The sequence below is a fragment of the Schistocerca americana genome, chromosome 1 (assembly GCF_021461395.2).
Source record: "Schistocerca americana isolate TAMUIC-IGC-003095 chromosome 1, iqSchAmer2.1, whole genome shotgun sequence".
NCBI classification, from domain to species: Eukaryota; Metazoa; Arthropoda; class Insecta; order Orthoptera; family Acrididae; genus Schistocerca; species Schistocerca americana.
This window is the reverse complement of record NC_060119.1, coordinates 519,485,521-519,501,042: the sequence shown is the minus strand read 5'-3', so window position 1 is coordinate 519,501,042 and position 15,522 is coordinate 519,485,521. Positions and strand designations below refer to the sequence as shown.

General features: G+C 39.5%; 1 protein-coding gene across 1 annotated transcript in view; it reads left to right on the top strand.

The window, feature by feature from the left end:
* Positions 1-11,005: 11,005 nt before the first annotated feature.
* The window catches only part of LOC124570251 (dynein axonemal intermediate chain 4), a 62,304-nt gene continuing 57,787 nt past the window's right edge, over positions 11,006-15,522 (top strand). The window contains exon 1 of the mRNA XM_047131104.1: positions 11,006-11,036. Within this exon, the coding sequence (XP_046987060.1) occupies positions 11,006-11,036 (31 nt within the window). The remainder of the gene's footprint in view (positions 11,037-15,522) is intronic.

Genomic DNA, 15,522 nt, shown 5'->3' with positions numbered 1-15,522 from the left:
TTAATGCATTTCATTCAGCTTATCTCTATGTATAGCCCAACACTTTATTTTACACCTATTATGCATTAGTCTCTGTTTCCTTAAAAGTTTCTTTACAATAACTGTATACCAAGGAGATTCCCTCTTGTTATGGACAGTTCTGCTGGGTACATACTTATCCAGTGTGTGATCAACTACCTTTTAAACTTGAGCCATAGTTCCTCTACATGCTTCTGCCCTGTGCTTAAAGTTTCAAGTCCCTCAGTGAGATACAGCACTATTGATTTTTTATCTAGTTTACTGAACATATATCTTTCTGCTTGTTTTCATTGTCCTTTGTACTTTGGTAATCATTGTTGCCACAACCTCATCATGGTCACTGATACCAGCTTCGATGTGGATGTCCTCAAAGAGGTCAGATCTATCTATTGCCATTAGATCCAATACATTTTTATCATGGGTGGGGTTTCCAACTATATTTTCTAGGTAGTTTTCAGAGACAGCAGTTAGTACTGTTTCACAAGATGTGTTGTCGCGATCTCAATTAAAAACAGTAGTTTTTCCAATTAGTTGTTGGATGATTAAAGTCCTACAAATGATTACAGTATGATTGGGGAACTTATGTACAAGTGAACTGAGATTCTCTCTAAAGTTTTCTGTTACATCAGGAGATGAGTCTGGTGGGCGATAGGAGGATCCAATTATCATTTTATGCCTGTGCCTGGTACTGAGTCTTGCCAAAACAATCTAACAAGTCACTTCAGTTTCTATCCTGGTGGATTTGAGTTTCTTGTCTACTGTGAGAAATACACTATCTCCATTTCCCATTTGCCTATCCTTTCAATATACACTTAAATTTTCCCACAAAATCTCAATGTATCAATTTCAGGTTTCATCCACTACATTATTAATTACTTTTTCTACCTAGAACTTTTCAAATTGCATATCACCACGATGTGGTTGAGTTAGACATGTTTTTAGATGCAGGAGCTACTGTATCTTCAACCACTGCATGGACTGAATAATGATGATACTTCGTTTTAAGACTGTTTCAAAATAATGACTCTTAATTTGATAATTCCATTTTTTTAAAATTTCTAGACATGAGAAGAAGTGTTAAGGACAGTAAATAGTTTGCAGAAATATTATCAATATAATGTCACTGACATTTCTGTGTCATTATCTCATTTCTTGTAGATTGCCTGCTATCATCCATGAGATGTTCAGATGAGGAGTAGTTTATCCATATTATATTTTGAGGAAGATAATTGTATTGCATGATTGCTGGAACTTTGTACCAGTTTCACTATTTTTACCTGGTATCTGTCAATTGCATTACTGATGTAGAATTTATGCCAATCACTTTAAAGAGAATTGGATCTGTTATTTATTTGTGGATTTCATCATTTTGTTACTAAGGGGATTGACCTAATTCATGTACAGTTTATATTTATCCTCTTATTCTATTTTTTCCTTGGCTCTGAACAAGAATCATCTCATTTTTTGGATCCATGGAATGAAAACTGAATCTAATTTAATCTAACCTAACCAAATGCACTAAAGCATCTTGGCCATGGGATCAGCACTGTATATGTAATTTACAAAGTGCTGATTTAAAAAAAAGTTAAACAGAAGAAACAAATTTGAAACAAGATGCATCAAAAAATTGCATAGTACATCAAAGACTCTCTGCTGTTGTAAACTGTATGAATTTTCTGGCTTGCAGACAGGACTTCTTTGAATAACTTCAGGTGAATGTAGGATAATTTGATCTCTTGGGTTTTCTTGATGTGATCAATTGATGGTGTGCTTTCTGATGTTCCACTGAGTTGTTGTTTCCCTTTTATACACAATATGTTATGCACAATATGTTGAGTCTGACATCTTCTTAATGTGCCATGAGTTTTGCTGTTATGTGTGGGCCTATTCACTGTCTGGATTCCAACCAGTTGGACTCCAGGCAATGAGTACACATGACAGAAAGACTTGGAACACCTTAAGAAAACACCTGGCTTGGTCATCAAAATATTGTGCATGAAGTGGAAACAACAACTCATCACAACTCCTTGAAGCAAGTCACTAAGCAAGATGATTTTTCTAAATGATGTTGACATTACGTCTTTTTAGAATAAATTAATTGTATTCTGTGGATCATGTTGAAGTAGCCTAAGACAAAGATATACACTTTATTTTAGTGTAAAAGAATAATTGAAAAGTTATAAGTGTTCTTGAACTGCTATTATCAATTGTGACAAGTAACATTTGTTTTAAGAATTCCTACAAAGGTGCTCTTCAGTGGTATGGACAGAGCAGGTTAACAAATCACTCTTGAACTCTGCTGTTACAACCATAAGATTAATATGCTTTGATCAGCTGATGAACACACACATTGGCTCTCGTACAAGTATTTGTCTCTCCCCTGCGCTCTTTGAGTCTTTGTATATGTTTCATCACCATAATATTGGTTTAATTGTGCATACTGGGAACATAATGTAATCACTACATTTTAGTAAGTCTAGGAAGTGGGTTTCCTAAATCGTATTGTGATCTATGAGGGTAATACATTTTTCAACATCTCAGAATGATGCCACATCCTCAGCTGTATGCTAGAAGACAAAGAATCATGCAACACAAAAAACATCTCATTTGCAATTACTGTTTCCCATTCGACAGCCAACACTTTGATTGGAGCTTGGCTGCAGGCACGTAAACATAGTGTGTACAGTCAGCTCACCTGTCAAGTGTGAGTCGTATAGTATTATTCAATTTTTGGAAACAGACAGATATAATGTGTCGGGACGACTGTCCATATACTTCAAGTGTGGGTGAATTCCTAAGGGACCAAACTGCTGAGGTCATTGGTCCCTAGACTTACACCCTACTTGAACTATCTTACGCTAAGAACAACACACACACACACACACACACCCATGCTCGAGGGAGAACTTGAACCTCCGGCGAGAGAGGCGTTATATATGGTCACAGCACCGTGAGTGAAGGTGCAGTGTGAGGAAATTTAGGGAAGGCTGAACAGATCAGATTAGCTAAGTTTGCCAGGGTTGGGAGACAGTGGCAAGTGAACATCTCGGGCAGTGAATACAACAAGTTGTATGAGACAGTTGGAGGTTTACTATTTATGAAGTGACGAAGGACTTTCTGGAAGAATTCAGGTCAGCACTCTACAGCAATGTTACAGAAACTCTTGGATATTGTAAACTTAGTGTAAGTTAGCAACTTAAAATGTTGTGTACAAAACATAAGACTCAGTGAATTGGATAAGCTTTAACATTCTGCTGTGTTGTGAAGGGGAGATCCAGAATATGTTGAATAAAATTATGAGAAGTGATGAAACATGGATTTCTATTAACAGCCCCCCCCCCCCCCCCCCCCAAAAAAAAAAAAAGAACAGCAGCCACAACATTGGTTGCATGCTCACTTATGAAACAAGACCAGAAAATTCAGTGGAAAAGATTGGTGAAAATTATGACAGAGAGTGAAGTAGTATTTGCTATTCAAAAACATTACAGTATCAGACTGTCCTCAGAAAATTAAATGACTATGTCCTTATTATCCACTGCAAAATATTAATACGACAGTCATGTCTGTTTGTTACTCCAACCAGTATACAATAAATGGCGTTATTTAAAATTATTTTTTGCCTGAAGTATATAGAAAGTCATTCCTAAATAAATGTGTTATATAACAAATCTACAATATAGAAAGATTTCTTGTGCTGATACATGCCTGAAAGTATTCCTGGCAGTATACCTCCATGTGAGATGGCATTTTGACATATTGCTACAGCCTTGAATATCCATTATTTGTGAGAATACATTATTCCTACTAGATTCAGAGAAAAAAAATTAGTTTTTACTGCAAAATTTGTGGAAGCATAATATCTTTATTTAGAGCTGCTATACACTGAGAAAATTTTTTTTTGTGCTTCTCTACAACAATGGTGCACAGTGCAAGTAATTTATCACTTTGCTTGAGCACGTCTTCTTTGGAATTTACTTTGAGAAGTCGTGGAAAGTATATTCTTTCTTGCATAGTGTTTAGAAACAACTGGTGCAGAGGGACTTAAATGCAGCACACCGGTTTCTAGTGGTACAGGTTTCACAAATCCTGCTTGGAAATTTCCATTCTTGATATTTGGGATGGATGTTAAAGACCTTGGTTTTGAGTATGGAAAACCATGATATAATGCTGCTTTTTGTTTGTCTTGCATTTCTCTCCTCACCAGAGGCTCAGCAGCTGCCTTTTTCTTTTTATCAGCATGGACATCAAACACTCTTCTTTCAACTTGAGGTTTGTTCATAGTAGATAGCGACTGTAGGCCTACTGTTTTTCCTGCAACACTTTGTCGGTTATATTTTTTCACATCTACTCTCGCAATGGTGGACGATGACCAGACAGGTGTTTTCTCTGTAGCTCCTGCAGATTTTCTGTGCTCTTTTGATGTGTGCGCCAGTCCACTTCTGCGAGCTGCCAACGATTTTGAACTCGTCTTTGCCGCCCTTTTCTCCTCCCTTTCAGTTTCTGCATTCATGGCATTAATTGCGTCTTTGAAAGTCTGGCGTTCAGCATCTGTAAGTGCATTTGCAGTGTCACCTACTTCTGACTGTGCCTCCGTGACTTCATTATGAAGGGATCTGTTGGCCTCTCCAGACGCTTGTACCTGTGTGATGTTATGTGGCGTAGTTCCTACATTTTCTGTTTGCGTCGCTTGGGTGCTAATTACGCCGGATGCCTTTTTAAAATCTTGGCGCTCATCGTCCATCACGGGTGCTAAAGTCATGTTACTAGTCTTTTTCTGGACTTGTTTTTCGTTTGTGATATATTCTGTGCTTGAAGGAGAAGGAGGCATTGTCTTTTGGTTCAAATTTAACCTGGTTAGCTCATTTTCAAGATCTTTATCCTGTTCCCGGACCTTTACCTTTGTGCTCTGCGTGACCGCATCTCGCATTGACGACTTATTCAATACATTCTTCGTAAAATGTGTTTCCTTGCTGGAGCGAACTTTAAGTGGAAATTCATCCAATTCGATGGTGTTTGCAAGTGCGTCTGGCTTTGTGCTATGCTGCATAGGATTCAGGACATCTGCGGTTTTACTTTTATTGCTAAACCACTGGTTGTTGTACAGCGCCTGAAAAGATTCTACTTCATTGCCTATATCCTTCATTATACCAGCAAGTGCCTCTTCCTCATTTATACTGGTCTGTTTTTTCCCAGTCTTCTGTGAGGTTTTCCCAAACTTCTGTGAAGAAAATTTCGGCTCCTTAACTGTTTCCTTGAACATTTGCTCTATTTGCAGGCTGAATTCCTTGTGAGGTTTCCCTGCGTCAGAGTGTTCACTTTCTCTGGACGGAATATCGTGTCTTGAAGGAGTTAGATACATGGGCGGTATTCCTTTCCCAGGCCCATCGCCCCTAGCTGCGAAAATCTTTGGCCAGGTTCTTGACTGTGACGTTTGCACTGACATAGTGTGACGTCTGCTCAGAATTAATCTGGCGCCGTAATATATTATGTAATACGTTAGTAAACAATTTTAACAACTCACCAACTACTTTTCACCGCATGTCAATGCGCCCCTAGCTGTTTCACTATAGATGCTTGTACAAAGTCATAACAAATGTAAAAATGTACACTGTAGTGCAGAAAACGTAGATACATCTGCTTTACGTATCGTTCAGTTCCTAGAACGTAGAAACTACTCTGGTTTCCAGAGAATATTTATTCATAATTCAGCGAAGAAGTTACCGATCTGCACCCATGGAGATACAGAAACTTTCATAGCTGCACCAGAAAGATATGTAGCTGCTCTGTAAATGTTCAGGTGATGGATTACAAAGCAACTGTATTAACAACGTGTTCAGACAATAAAGAGACCACAGTCTTTGGACTGTGACGAGACTAAGAGGTGTACTATTTTCTGCTAGCTGTCAAATCTACAATCCTTTTTAAATTTATTTTCCTCCTTTGTTTCTGGTGCACATATTGCGTCATCAGCTGCTGTTTTCAGTAAAATAAATCTCTCATTTGAAACTAAAAGTATTCACGTATCTCTCGACTCGTCTGTTTAGAGAATATTTCTGAAAATTTGCGGAAGCGTCTGTGTATTCGGCGACAAATATCCTGTTTTTATCGAGGATGTTACTGATTTTATTGTTACTTAAGTTATTTATAGTTGTCTGCTGCCATACATACTTTTTAGCCATTACAATTTAAAAGCTTTATCAAAATAGAAAAGTAACATTTGACCATATTCAGACAAACATTTTACGCCGCGCGTTTTTAAGTTTGGCATTTAAAATATTGTAGAAATACAGTTATGCAACTAGACATAAGTAGATAGCTAACCACTTGTTTGAATGAAAATATGTAGGTCTGCCCTTTCATTACATTCAACGTCCATCTTTCCTTTCCGATTTTTCTGCTTTCATGTGCTACAAATCTGGCTATAGCGTCATTTACACACCTGTTTGTATTTACGATACAAGCACGGGGATAGCGCAAAGCGTCAGGCAGTGATTATTTCGTGAGTTCGTTTAAAAATTTCACTAACCATTCTCTAAGTGCTTGCGCTAAAATGGAATGTGATTTGTGTCACTAAGTGTTACGTCAACACATTGACAGTAGGGTGCATCCATTACACCGATTTTAAGCAAGTGACATTGGAACACCCATGATTGAGACACAGTTATTTTCCTTGTTTGTAGAGACTTTTCAAACAAAGGGTATCTTGATACGAAAGTCTGTAAACTTGAATAGCCCTCATCTCTTGCTTTTTGTCTTTAAGTCCATTCTTCCTGCCATTAGAGAATCGTTTGTTTGATTTTCAAGAGGAATTTTGTGTATGGAAGTCTTCCGCTCCAAACTGCATATTTCTCTAGGTGATCTGCTGCTTGATTTTATTTAATCCGGTATGAGATTTAATCCAAACGATTTCTATAATCTGATCATACTTCTTTGCTTGATGATTGCCCTCTACTGATCTACTAGGTCCAGAATGTTTTAAATTCTTTTGTTCAAGTTTCTCTAACTGATTGATTTCAGAAAGTTTTGTGAGCAAGTGAATATTACCGCTTTGGAAATTCTGAGGGAAATCCTGTATTTTACTGCCTCTATAAGTGCGAATGTTTCAACTAGAAATATGGAAGTATAACGGGATAGTTGAAACTTTTCTGTGTTTCGCTTGTGGAGAGAAGGAAGCGCTTCTAGTGTGATTCTCCGTATCCAGTTTTGATCCGTGTATATATGTCTGAGTTGAACTTGCCCACTTTTCTTTGGGGAACGAAGTAACAGGTTTTTACTCATTAGTGGATTAAAGCTGCAGTGAATAACCTCAAATTCGCAACAAGGTAAAACGGTATGCTTGAGCGTGACTTCAGCAACAGAGTCTGACGTGAGTAGCTATCACTCTAATCACTCGAAAGAAACCCCTCCTACTGTCTGAATTATAATTGTTGCAGTACTGAGGCAGTGTATTTTGTTATCACTATTTTCGTCCTTCCACACTGAAACATTTTCTCACTTCGATGAAATGGCATAGTTTTTCTTGTGTTACAAATAAGTAGAAAATCGACCAGAAAACGTAATAACTGTTTAATTATAAATCTAGCGATCTGTTTGTCTCAATGAAGCCAAACTGCCCACCGAAGGGGTTTTGGACGTAGCATCGTGCGTCACGTTTAGCTCAAATTATCTTTTGTTAGAGAGTTCCGAAGGAGTTGCGCTTCGGTGCAGATGAAAATATGAAGTATGGCTCTGAGCACTATGGGACTTAACATCTGAGGTCATCAGTCCCCTAGAACTTAGAACTACTTAAACCTAAGTAACCTAAGGACATCACACACATCCATGCCCGACACAGGATTCGAACATGCGATCGTAGCGCCTAGAACCGCTTAGCGAAAATATGAAGTATACTTAAGATTTGGTTCGCATAATGTGTCCGCCTAAACGCAAACAAAACAGACTTTCCCACATGTCAAAATTTCAATACTGTCATTAGAAAATGCAGTTTTGTTAACTTTCTGTATGCCGTCTTAAAAGTTTGCTACCGCAAATAAAACTAAAATGTAAACCCTTCCAGAACACAACGATGACAGTTCCATCATTGTAAGATTACTCGTGTGTTTTGTGTAGGGCGTGGCAACTGATCTCTACCCCACCATGTGTTCCTGGCGAAGTGTTAATTCTGAAGTAATTATGAGCGGACTGTAATACATTGCCTTTCGCGAGCAGTACGTTCCATTTGCACTGAATCAACACGCATAATGGACCGACTCACAGTTTTAGCACGTATCAATCCATGAGACTACGCTTGAACTGGTTCCCCCACTACGAGTTCCTACAATAGTTTCTAGATTTGTGGTCACTGAAATCGCAACACCAGGTGGTGATACAAATGATGAAATTTAATTTACTGAGGGTGTACAATATAGTAGGAAGAATACATTGTCACGTTGGTAGGTGATGCAATACTCAGTGCAGGGACACGAAAGGGAAGCAGTATTTGGGAAGGGAGTGAGACAGGGTTGTGGCCTCTCCCCGATGCTATTCAATCTGTATATTGAGCAAGCAGTGAAGGAAACAAAAGAAAAATTTGGAGTAGGTATTAAAATCCATGGAGAAGAAATAAAAACTTTGAGGTTCGCCTATGACATTATAATTCTGTCAGAGCCAGCAACGGACTTAGAAGAGCAGTTGAACGGAATGGATAGTGTCTTGAAAGGAGGATATAAGATGAACATCAACAAAAGCAAAACGAGGATAATGGAATGTAGTCTAATTAAGTTGGGTGATGCTGAGGGAATTAGATTAGGAAATGAGAAACTTCAAGTAGTAAAGGAGTTTTGCTATTTGGGGAGCAAAATAACTGATGATGGACGAAGTAGAGAGGATATAAAATGTAGACTGGCAATGGCAAGGAAGGCATTTCTGAAGAAGAGAAATTTGTTAACATCGAGTATAGATTTAAGTGCCAGGAAGTTGTTTCTGAAAGTATTTGTATGGAGTGTGGCCATGTATGGAAGTGAAACATGGACGATAAATAGTTTGGACAAGAAGAGAATAGAAGCTTTCGAAATGCGGTGCTACAGAAGAATGCTGAAGATTAGATGGGTAGATCACATAACTAATGAGGAGGTACTGAATAGGATTGGGGAGAAGAGAAGTTTGTGGCACAACTTGACTAGAAGAAGGGATCGGTTGGTAGAACATGTTCTGAGGCATCAAGGGATCACCAATTTAGTACTTGAGGGCAGCGTGGAGGGTAAAAATCGTAGAGGGAGACCAAGAGATGAATACACTAAGCAGATTCAGAAGGATGTAGGTTGCAGTAGTTACTTGGAGATGAAGATTGGTTGTTGGTTGGTTGTTTTTGGGGGAAAGGAGACCAGACAGCGAGGTCATCGGTCTCATCGGATTAGGGAAGGAAGTCGGCCGTGCCCTTTGAAAGGAACCATCCCGGCATTTGCCCGGAGCGATTTAGGGAAATCACGGAAAACCTAAATCAGGATGGCCGGACGCGGGATTGAACCGTCGTCCTTCCGAATGCGAGTCCAGTGTGCTAACCACTGCGCCACCTCGCTCGGTGGAGATGAAGAAGCTTGCACAGGATAGAGTAGCATGGAGAGCTGCATCAAACCAGTCTCAGGACTGAAGACCACAACAACAACATGTCATGTGACGGCAATAAACGCGAAGTTCCTCAAAAGCAACCGTAATTAAACTGCGTGCCTATGGAGTGTCGTCTTAGTTGGGCGACTGGATTCGTGATTTCCTGTCGGAAAGGTCACACTATGTAGTAATCCACGGAAAAACATCGAGTAAAACAGAAGTGCTATTTGGCATTTGCAAAGAAGTGTTGTAGGTCTTCTGCTATTACTGATTTACTAAACGATTTAGGAGGCAATCTCAGCAGCCCTCTTAGACTGTTTGCAGATGATGCTGTGATTTACCGCCTTATAATGTCATCAGATGATTAAAACAAATTGCAAAATTGTTTATATAAGAGACATCTGTATGGTCAGAGAGGTGGCAACTGACACTAATTAATGAAAAATCTGAAGTCATCCACATGAGTACTAAAAGGAATCCGCTAGATTTCGGTTTACAGGATAAAACGCACACATATAAAGGCTGTAAATTCAACTTTATACTTAGGTATTACAATTACGAATAAGTTAAGTTGCAACGATCACATGGATAATGTTGTGTGGGGAGCAAACCAACGACTGTGATTTCCTGGCAGGGCACTTAGAAAATGCAACAGATCTAACAAAGAGACAACTTACACCACGCTTTTCCGCCCTCTCCTGGAATACTGCTGTCCAGTCTAGGATCCACAGCAGACAGGATTGATCGAAGAAGTTCAAAGATGGGCAGCTCGTTATCGCGAAATAGGGGAGAGGCTGCCACAGATATGATATGCGAATTGTGATGGCAGTCATCAAAAGAAAGGCGTTTTTTGTTGTTGCAAGATCTTCTCATGAAATATTAGTCGCCAGCTTTCTCCTCAGAGTATGAAAATACTTGGTTGGCGCCCACCAACATATCGAGGAATGATCATCACAGTAAAATAAGAGAAATTAGAGCTCACACGGAAAGACTGAAGTATTCGTGTTTCCCGCGCACTGTTAGAGAGTGGATCCGTAGAGACATAGCATGAAGGTGGTTCGATGAACCGTCTGCCTGGCACTTAATTGTGAAGTGCAGAGTGATCTTGTAGATGCAAATGTAGATTACTCCAGACGCAGTCGAGGGGGTTTATGCCCCGCATTTATAACTTATTCAAATATGAATTTGAAAACGAGACTTTTGTTTCTGGCATTTTGAAGACTCAAGATCGAGCTGCAGAAGCACGTTTCCGCAAGAGAACTGAACAGTGAATGGTAAACAAAGTGTTGGAGCTGTCGATACCTCAGGAAAACTTGTTTTCGAATCGCTTGGAAAGTATGGAAATCGCAAGAAACCTGTAAAACAAGTACGTGCTTTTGACAACGACATTATAAAGCGCTCCATGCTTGAAATGTACGAGGGGCGTTCAGAAAGTAAGCTCCGATCGGTCGCGAAATGGAAACGACTATGAAAATCCGATAAAGCTTTGCACAGATGTGTTGGGTAGTGTCTCTAGTATAACCCCAGTTAGCATCACGTCGCTCTTCTCATTTCTGAGCTCGCAGTGAGTGCGTAAAGATGTCTAGAAAATAGTGTCTGCCGCCAAGTACGAGGGCCTGGTGAGAAATTTCGCCTGAAGCTATGCAGCTAACATTACATAACTGTCGTGCTGTTTCGTCTTCACGACAATTCTCAGCCGCATTCTGCAGGGGCAATGAAGATGCTCCTGCATCGTTTTCAAATGGAAATGTTAGATTACCCACAATACAGTCCGCAATCATCTCCCTCTGAGTTTCATCTCTGGTCACATGAACCGCTGTCTTTGCAGACAACATTTTGACACAGACAACGAGGTGTAGGCCAGCGTGGAGAATTGGCGGAAAGCACTGGCGGCTGCCTTCTATGATGAGGCTATTGAAAAGTTGGTACAACGCTATGACAAAAGTCTAAGTCAGAACGGCGACTACGTAGAGAAGTAGCTGAAAGGTGTAGCTAATTGTTACAAGTAAAACATTTCTGATGTTCACTGTGGTTTCAATTTGGCAATCAATCGGAGCTTACTTTCTGAACAGGCCTCGTATATAAGAAGGGAATCCCCGACATCACAAAAACTTGTTTCAATTATACGTGAGCAAATTAGCTTCAAAGGTAGTGCTTCGCCACTGCAAAGAATTTTAAAAGACATTGTTTTCAGAACCGTTAAGAAGTGAGTTTTTAAATGTAAGAAGTGACACAGAAGCAGCACGAACTGTGTACCTTATGAAGAAGCACGATACAAGAGGAGGAGGTAGTTCTACAGTGTATTACCTTGATGAAACATTTGTGACTCAGAATCATTCCTTGAATACCTGCTGGAAAAATGAGTGATGGTACTGGCGGTTTTATAGTTCCCATAGGGAAAGGTTCTCAGATACTTATTCTGGATGCTGACTCTTCTTCTGGTTTGGTTCCTGAGAATAAACATGTATTTAGCTGTAAGAAAGAAAATAGTGACTACCTTTCAAGAAGTGGTTCACTGCACAATTTTTGCCATACCTTACTTCGAAGTCAGTCATGGTAATTACCATGCCAGTTATCATTCAGCTGTTGTAGAGAAAAGACCAACTATGCGCGCCAGGAAAGGGGATATTGCGCCCTGACTGAAAAACAAAAATATTCAGGACAATATAAGCCACACTCGTGCTGGAATCAGGCAACTCCTTAATTTATAAAAGTCACGCGACAGGATATAGAAGTTCGTCTTTCTTGCATGCGAATGGCGTCACAGTGTTTTGCTTTTACTCACACATCGGTGGCAGAATAACCCGACAGAATTAATTTGCGCACAGGTTACAAGCTATGCGAAGAGAAAAAAAAATTCAAGATAATAGACACTGATTCGCTTGTGCATAAAGCAAGAGACTGCATCACCGTTCAGCGGGGTGCACAAGACTGACAGGGAGGTGAAGACGGATAAAAGCCTAGAACCCATCATCCTAAATTTACAGTCACATGGTTCGGACATGGACTCGGATAGCAGATGGTATTACGATGTAGGCTTTGAAACAAAATAAAGCTATAATCTTTCTTGGTTTTAAAGACTCGTGGTTTAAAAATGTTTGTGTCAGCGTATCAGTTGTGTACATAGTACATGAGAACTTCCTAGCTTTTACTGATTGCGAATATGTAGCCTATGAAGTATCAACACATTGCCCTAAGAGAAATTAAGCTTCTCCCAGCGTGTTGTATGCTCTAATTACTCGTGAGAATGCTGCCGGATAAATTCGTCAAAAACTCCAATATTTCGACAAAGTAAACCCCCGTCATTTTCAAGGCAGGAACTGGAAAATGCCTTAAAATGAAAGGGTGGATTACTTGTCTAGATATTGATGGTCTTCGAGGTTGTCAGTCAGCATTCCGTCGGGTTCTTCACAGAAGATGGTTAATTGTTTGCTTGTTCAGTGGATCATAAATCCATTCTCCCACTGTAATGTCGAACGAATTAGCTTAAACTTATAATTCCTGTTGACACCGAAAAATGTGATAACATTCCGACAGTTTTTATTACGATAGTCTTTTGCACTAGTCTTTGCTACCAGTAACTCGTTTTTACACTGAGCTACAGTGAAAGACGCCCACCTAAGCGCATTACGCATATTAAAAAGAAGTTATATCGAGTAGAAGCGGTTACCAAACAAATACAGGGTGTACATAAAGTCCAGGAACACTTTCAATTATTTATTGCACAAGAAATAAACATTGTACAGATGTCATACATACTGCATTTTGAAGAGAAACTCCGAAAGTTCTTTTTACAAACATTCGATAAGCGAACCATGAGTGATCCGGCATACATCAATACGGTAATCGAAGCATGGCATGGCATGGCATCGTCGACTGTGGCTGTCGCTTCCCATATTTTCTCCCGGAGCTCTGCTACATCACGTGGTGGAGGCGGTACATACACAAGATCTTTAATGTGTGTCCACAGTAAGAAGTCACACAGAGTGAGATCTGGTGATCGGGGAGGCCATTTCATGAACTCCAATACACAGAAAGCTCGCTCCGCACCTGAACACGCCATGTTTGCTATTAGCGCTGACTATCGGTAAATTACCAACCTACGCGGTGACAGTATACATGAATAAAACTTCCAGGGTTTCTCTTCAAAATGACACATGTATGATATGTGTACAATGTTTGGTTCTTGTGCAATAAATAATTGAAAGTGTTCCCGGACTTTATGTACACCGTGTATAATGATTTCTGTTTGAGTTTGAAGTTTATTTTATTGTGTATTATATTTTTTCTTATAATATAATCAAAATCGCAATAAATGGCAATTATTCCAACCATTTTCGATGATCTTGTAGGTAGGCAATCGTCATTTTGAGAAAAATTGTACTTGACGTCTTCACAAAGCTGCATTAGATGTTCTCACCTTCCGACATCACACAGACAATTGCTGTGCATCAGTGGACACAACCACAAGACGTGAAGTAAGGTTTCTCTTGTGTAGACAAGTAATCGAAATCGGTTTTAAAATGTATTATTCCCTAATAGATTGGAGCGTATAATACGATGTACTGAAGGCAAAAGATCCTGATTGTTGTCCGCAGTAACACAGTTCGGCAACACGGAGTTTGTTTATATATAACACCAAGTGGCTGTATAGCCTAGGCCGTAGTGGATACAACCCCTGCCTGACATGTCGAAGGTTATGAGATCGTATCCCGTTAAGGGTATGAGCGTTTAAAAAAATTCTGTCGAAATAAGGTATTGTAACGACTTATGTGATTATTATTTTATCGCTTTTGCCTATTATTTTTCTGATTAATAATGAGAAATCAATGTGGTTGTATAGTGCTCGGTAAATAATTCCAGGAACAATGAAAACAGATTCATACTTTAGATATCTGGAGGTCGTGCACAACACTGCGAAGCAATAAGTATGCAATAACGAGCTTTGACGACTTTAAAACCTGCGAAAGAAAGAAAAAAAATGTGGACCAGACCGAAGCTACAGATCCTGTTCATGGGCTCAGTGAAACAGTGAATAAGCATGTAGAAATTAAGGAACTAAGGGCTGAGATTGAACTTAAAAAAAAAAAATTAGTGCAGAGAAACAAGCAGCACTAAAAAATGTGATGTAGCGTTACGAAGTAAAACAAATGCTTTTCGCTATGTTCTTTAGTTAAGGCAGGCAAGAAGGTCATCTGACATGAAACAAAAGAAATATTACACAAAAGTGAATGCAATGCGTGTTTTACACCGGCGCAAATGCGATGTCTGTTGATCGAAAGGGCGAAGTGGAACTCGGAGTACGTTGCCCGTGCTTTGACTTAAAGAGCCCTGTAGCAAAATGCACATGCTTATTTGCGAAAGCAAAAAATACCTTTGGGGTGCAGGGCAACACTTCAGAAACGAACGAAGGAATTTAAATGGAGACCGGGTATTCTCGAAGATATCCTGTGTTTAGCGAAAGCTAAGTCACACATTTTACTACCCAAGAGAGACCCGCAGTTTTGACATTTGACGCAATGAATATTAATGATCGCATATGTTACGACTCGTCGGAGGATATAGTAGTCGATTCACATTCCAATGTTTAAGTCTGCATGATCCGTGGGTTGTGTAAACAGTGGAGGCAACCCGTTTAATTATGATTTCGACACAGTTACGACTAGTAGCTTGCTTCAGAGTATCATTACGGCAGTTGAGGGATGAGTATACGTATGTTTTAGCTGTGACGCGTGATGTGGATGGGAAAAAATATCAAAGTTAGGAAGGACTTCTGTCTTGATAGAGATGAAACATATTCCGTAAATATATAACGCAATAGGCCTACAACTTCTGACTGGACTGCTCTGCGTCCCTGCGTCCCTGTATGTCATCCCTGTATGTCACTACCAGCGAGCTCTGTCTAATGTTGTTTATGAA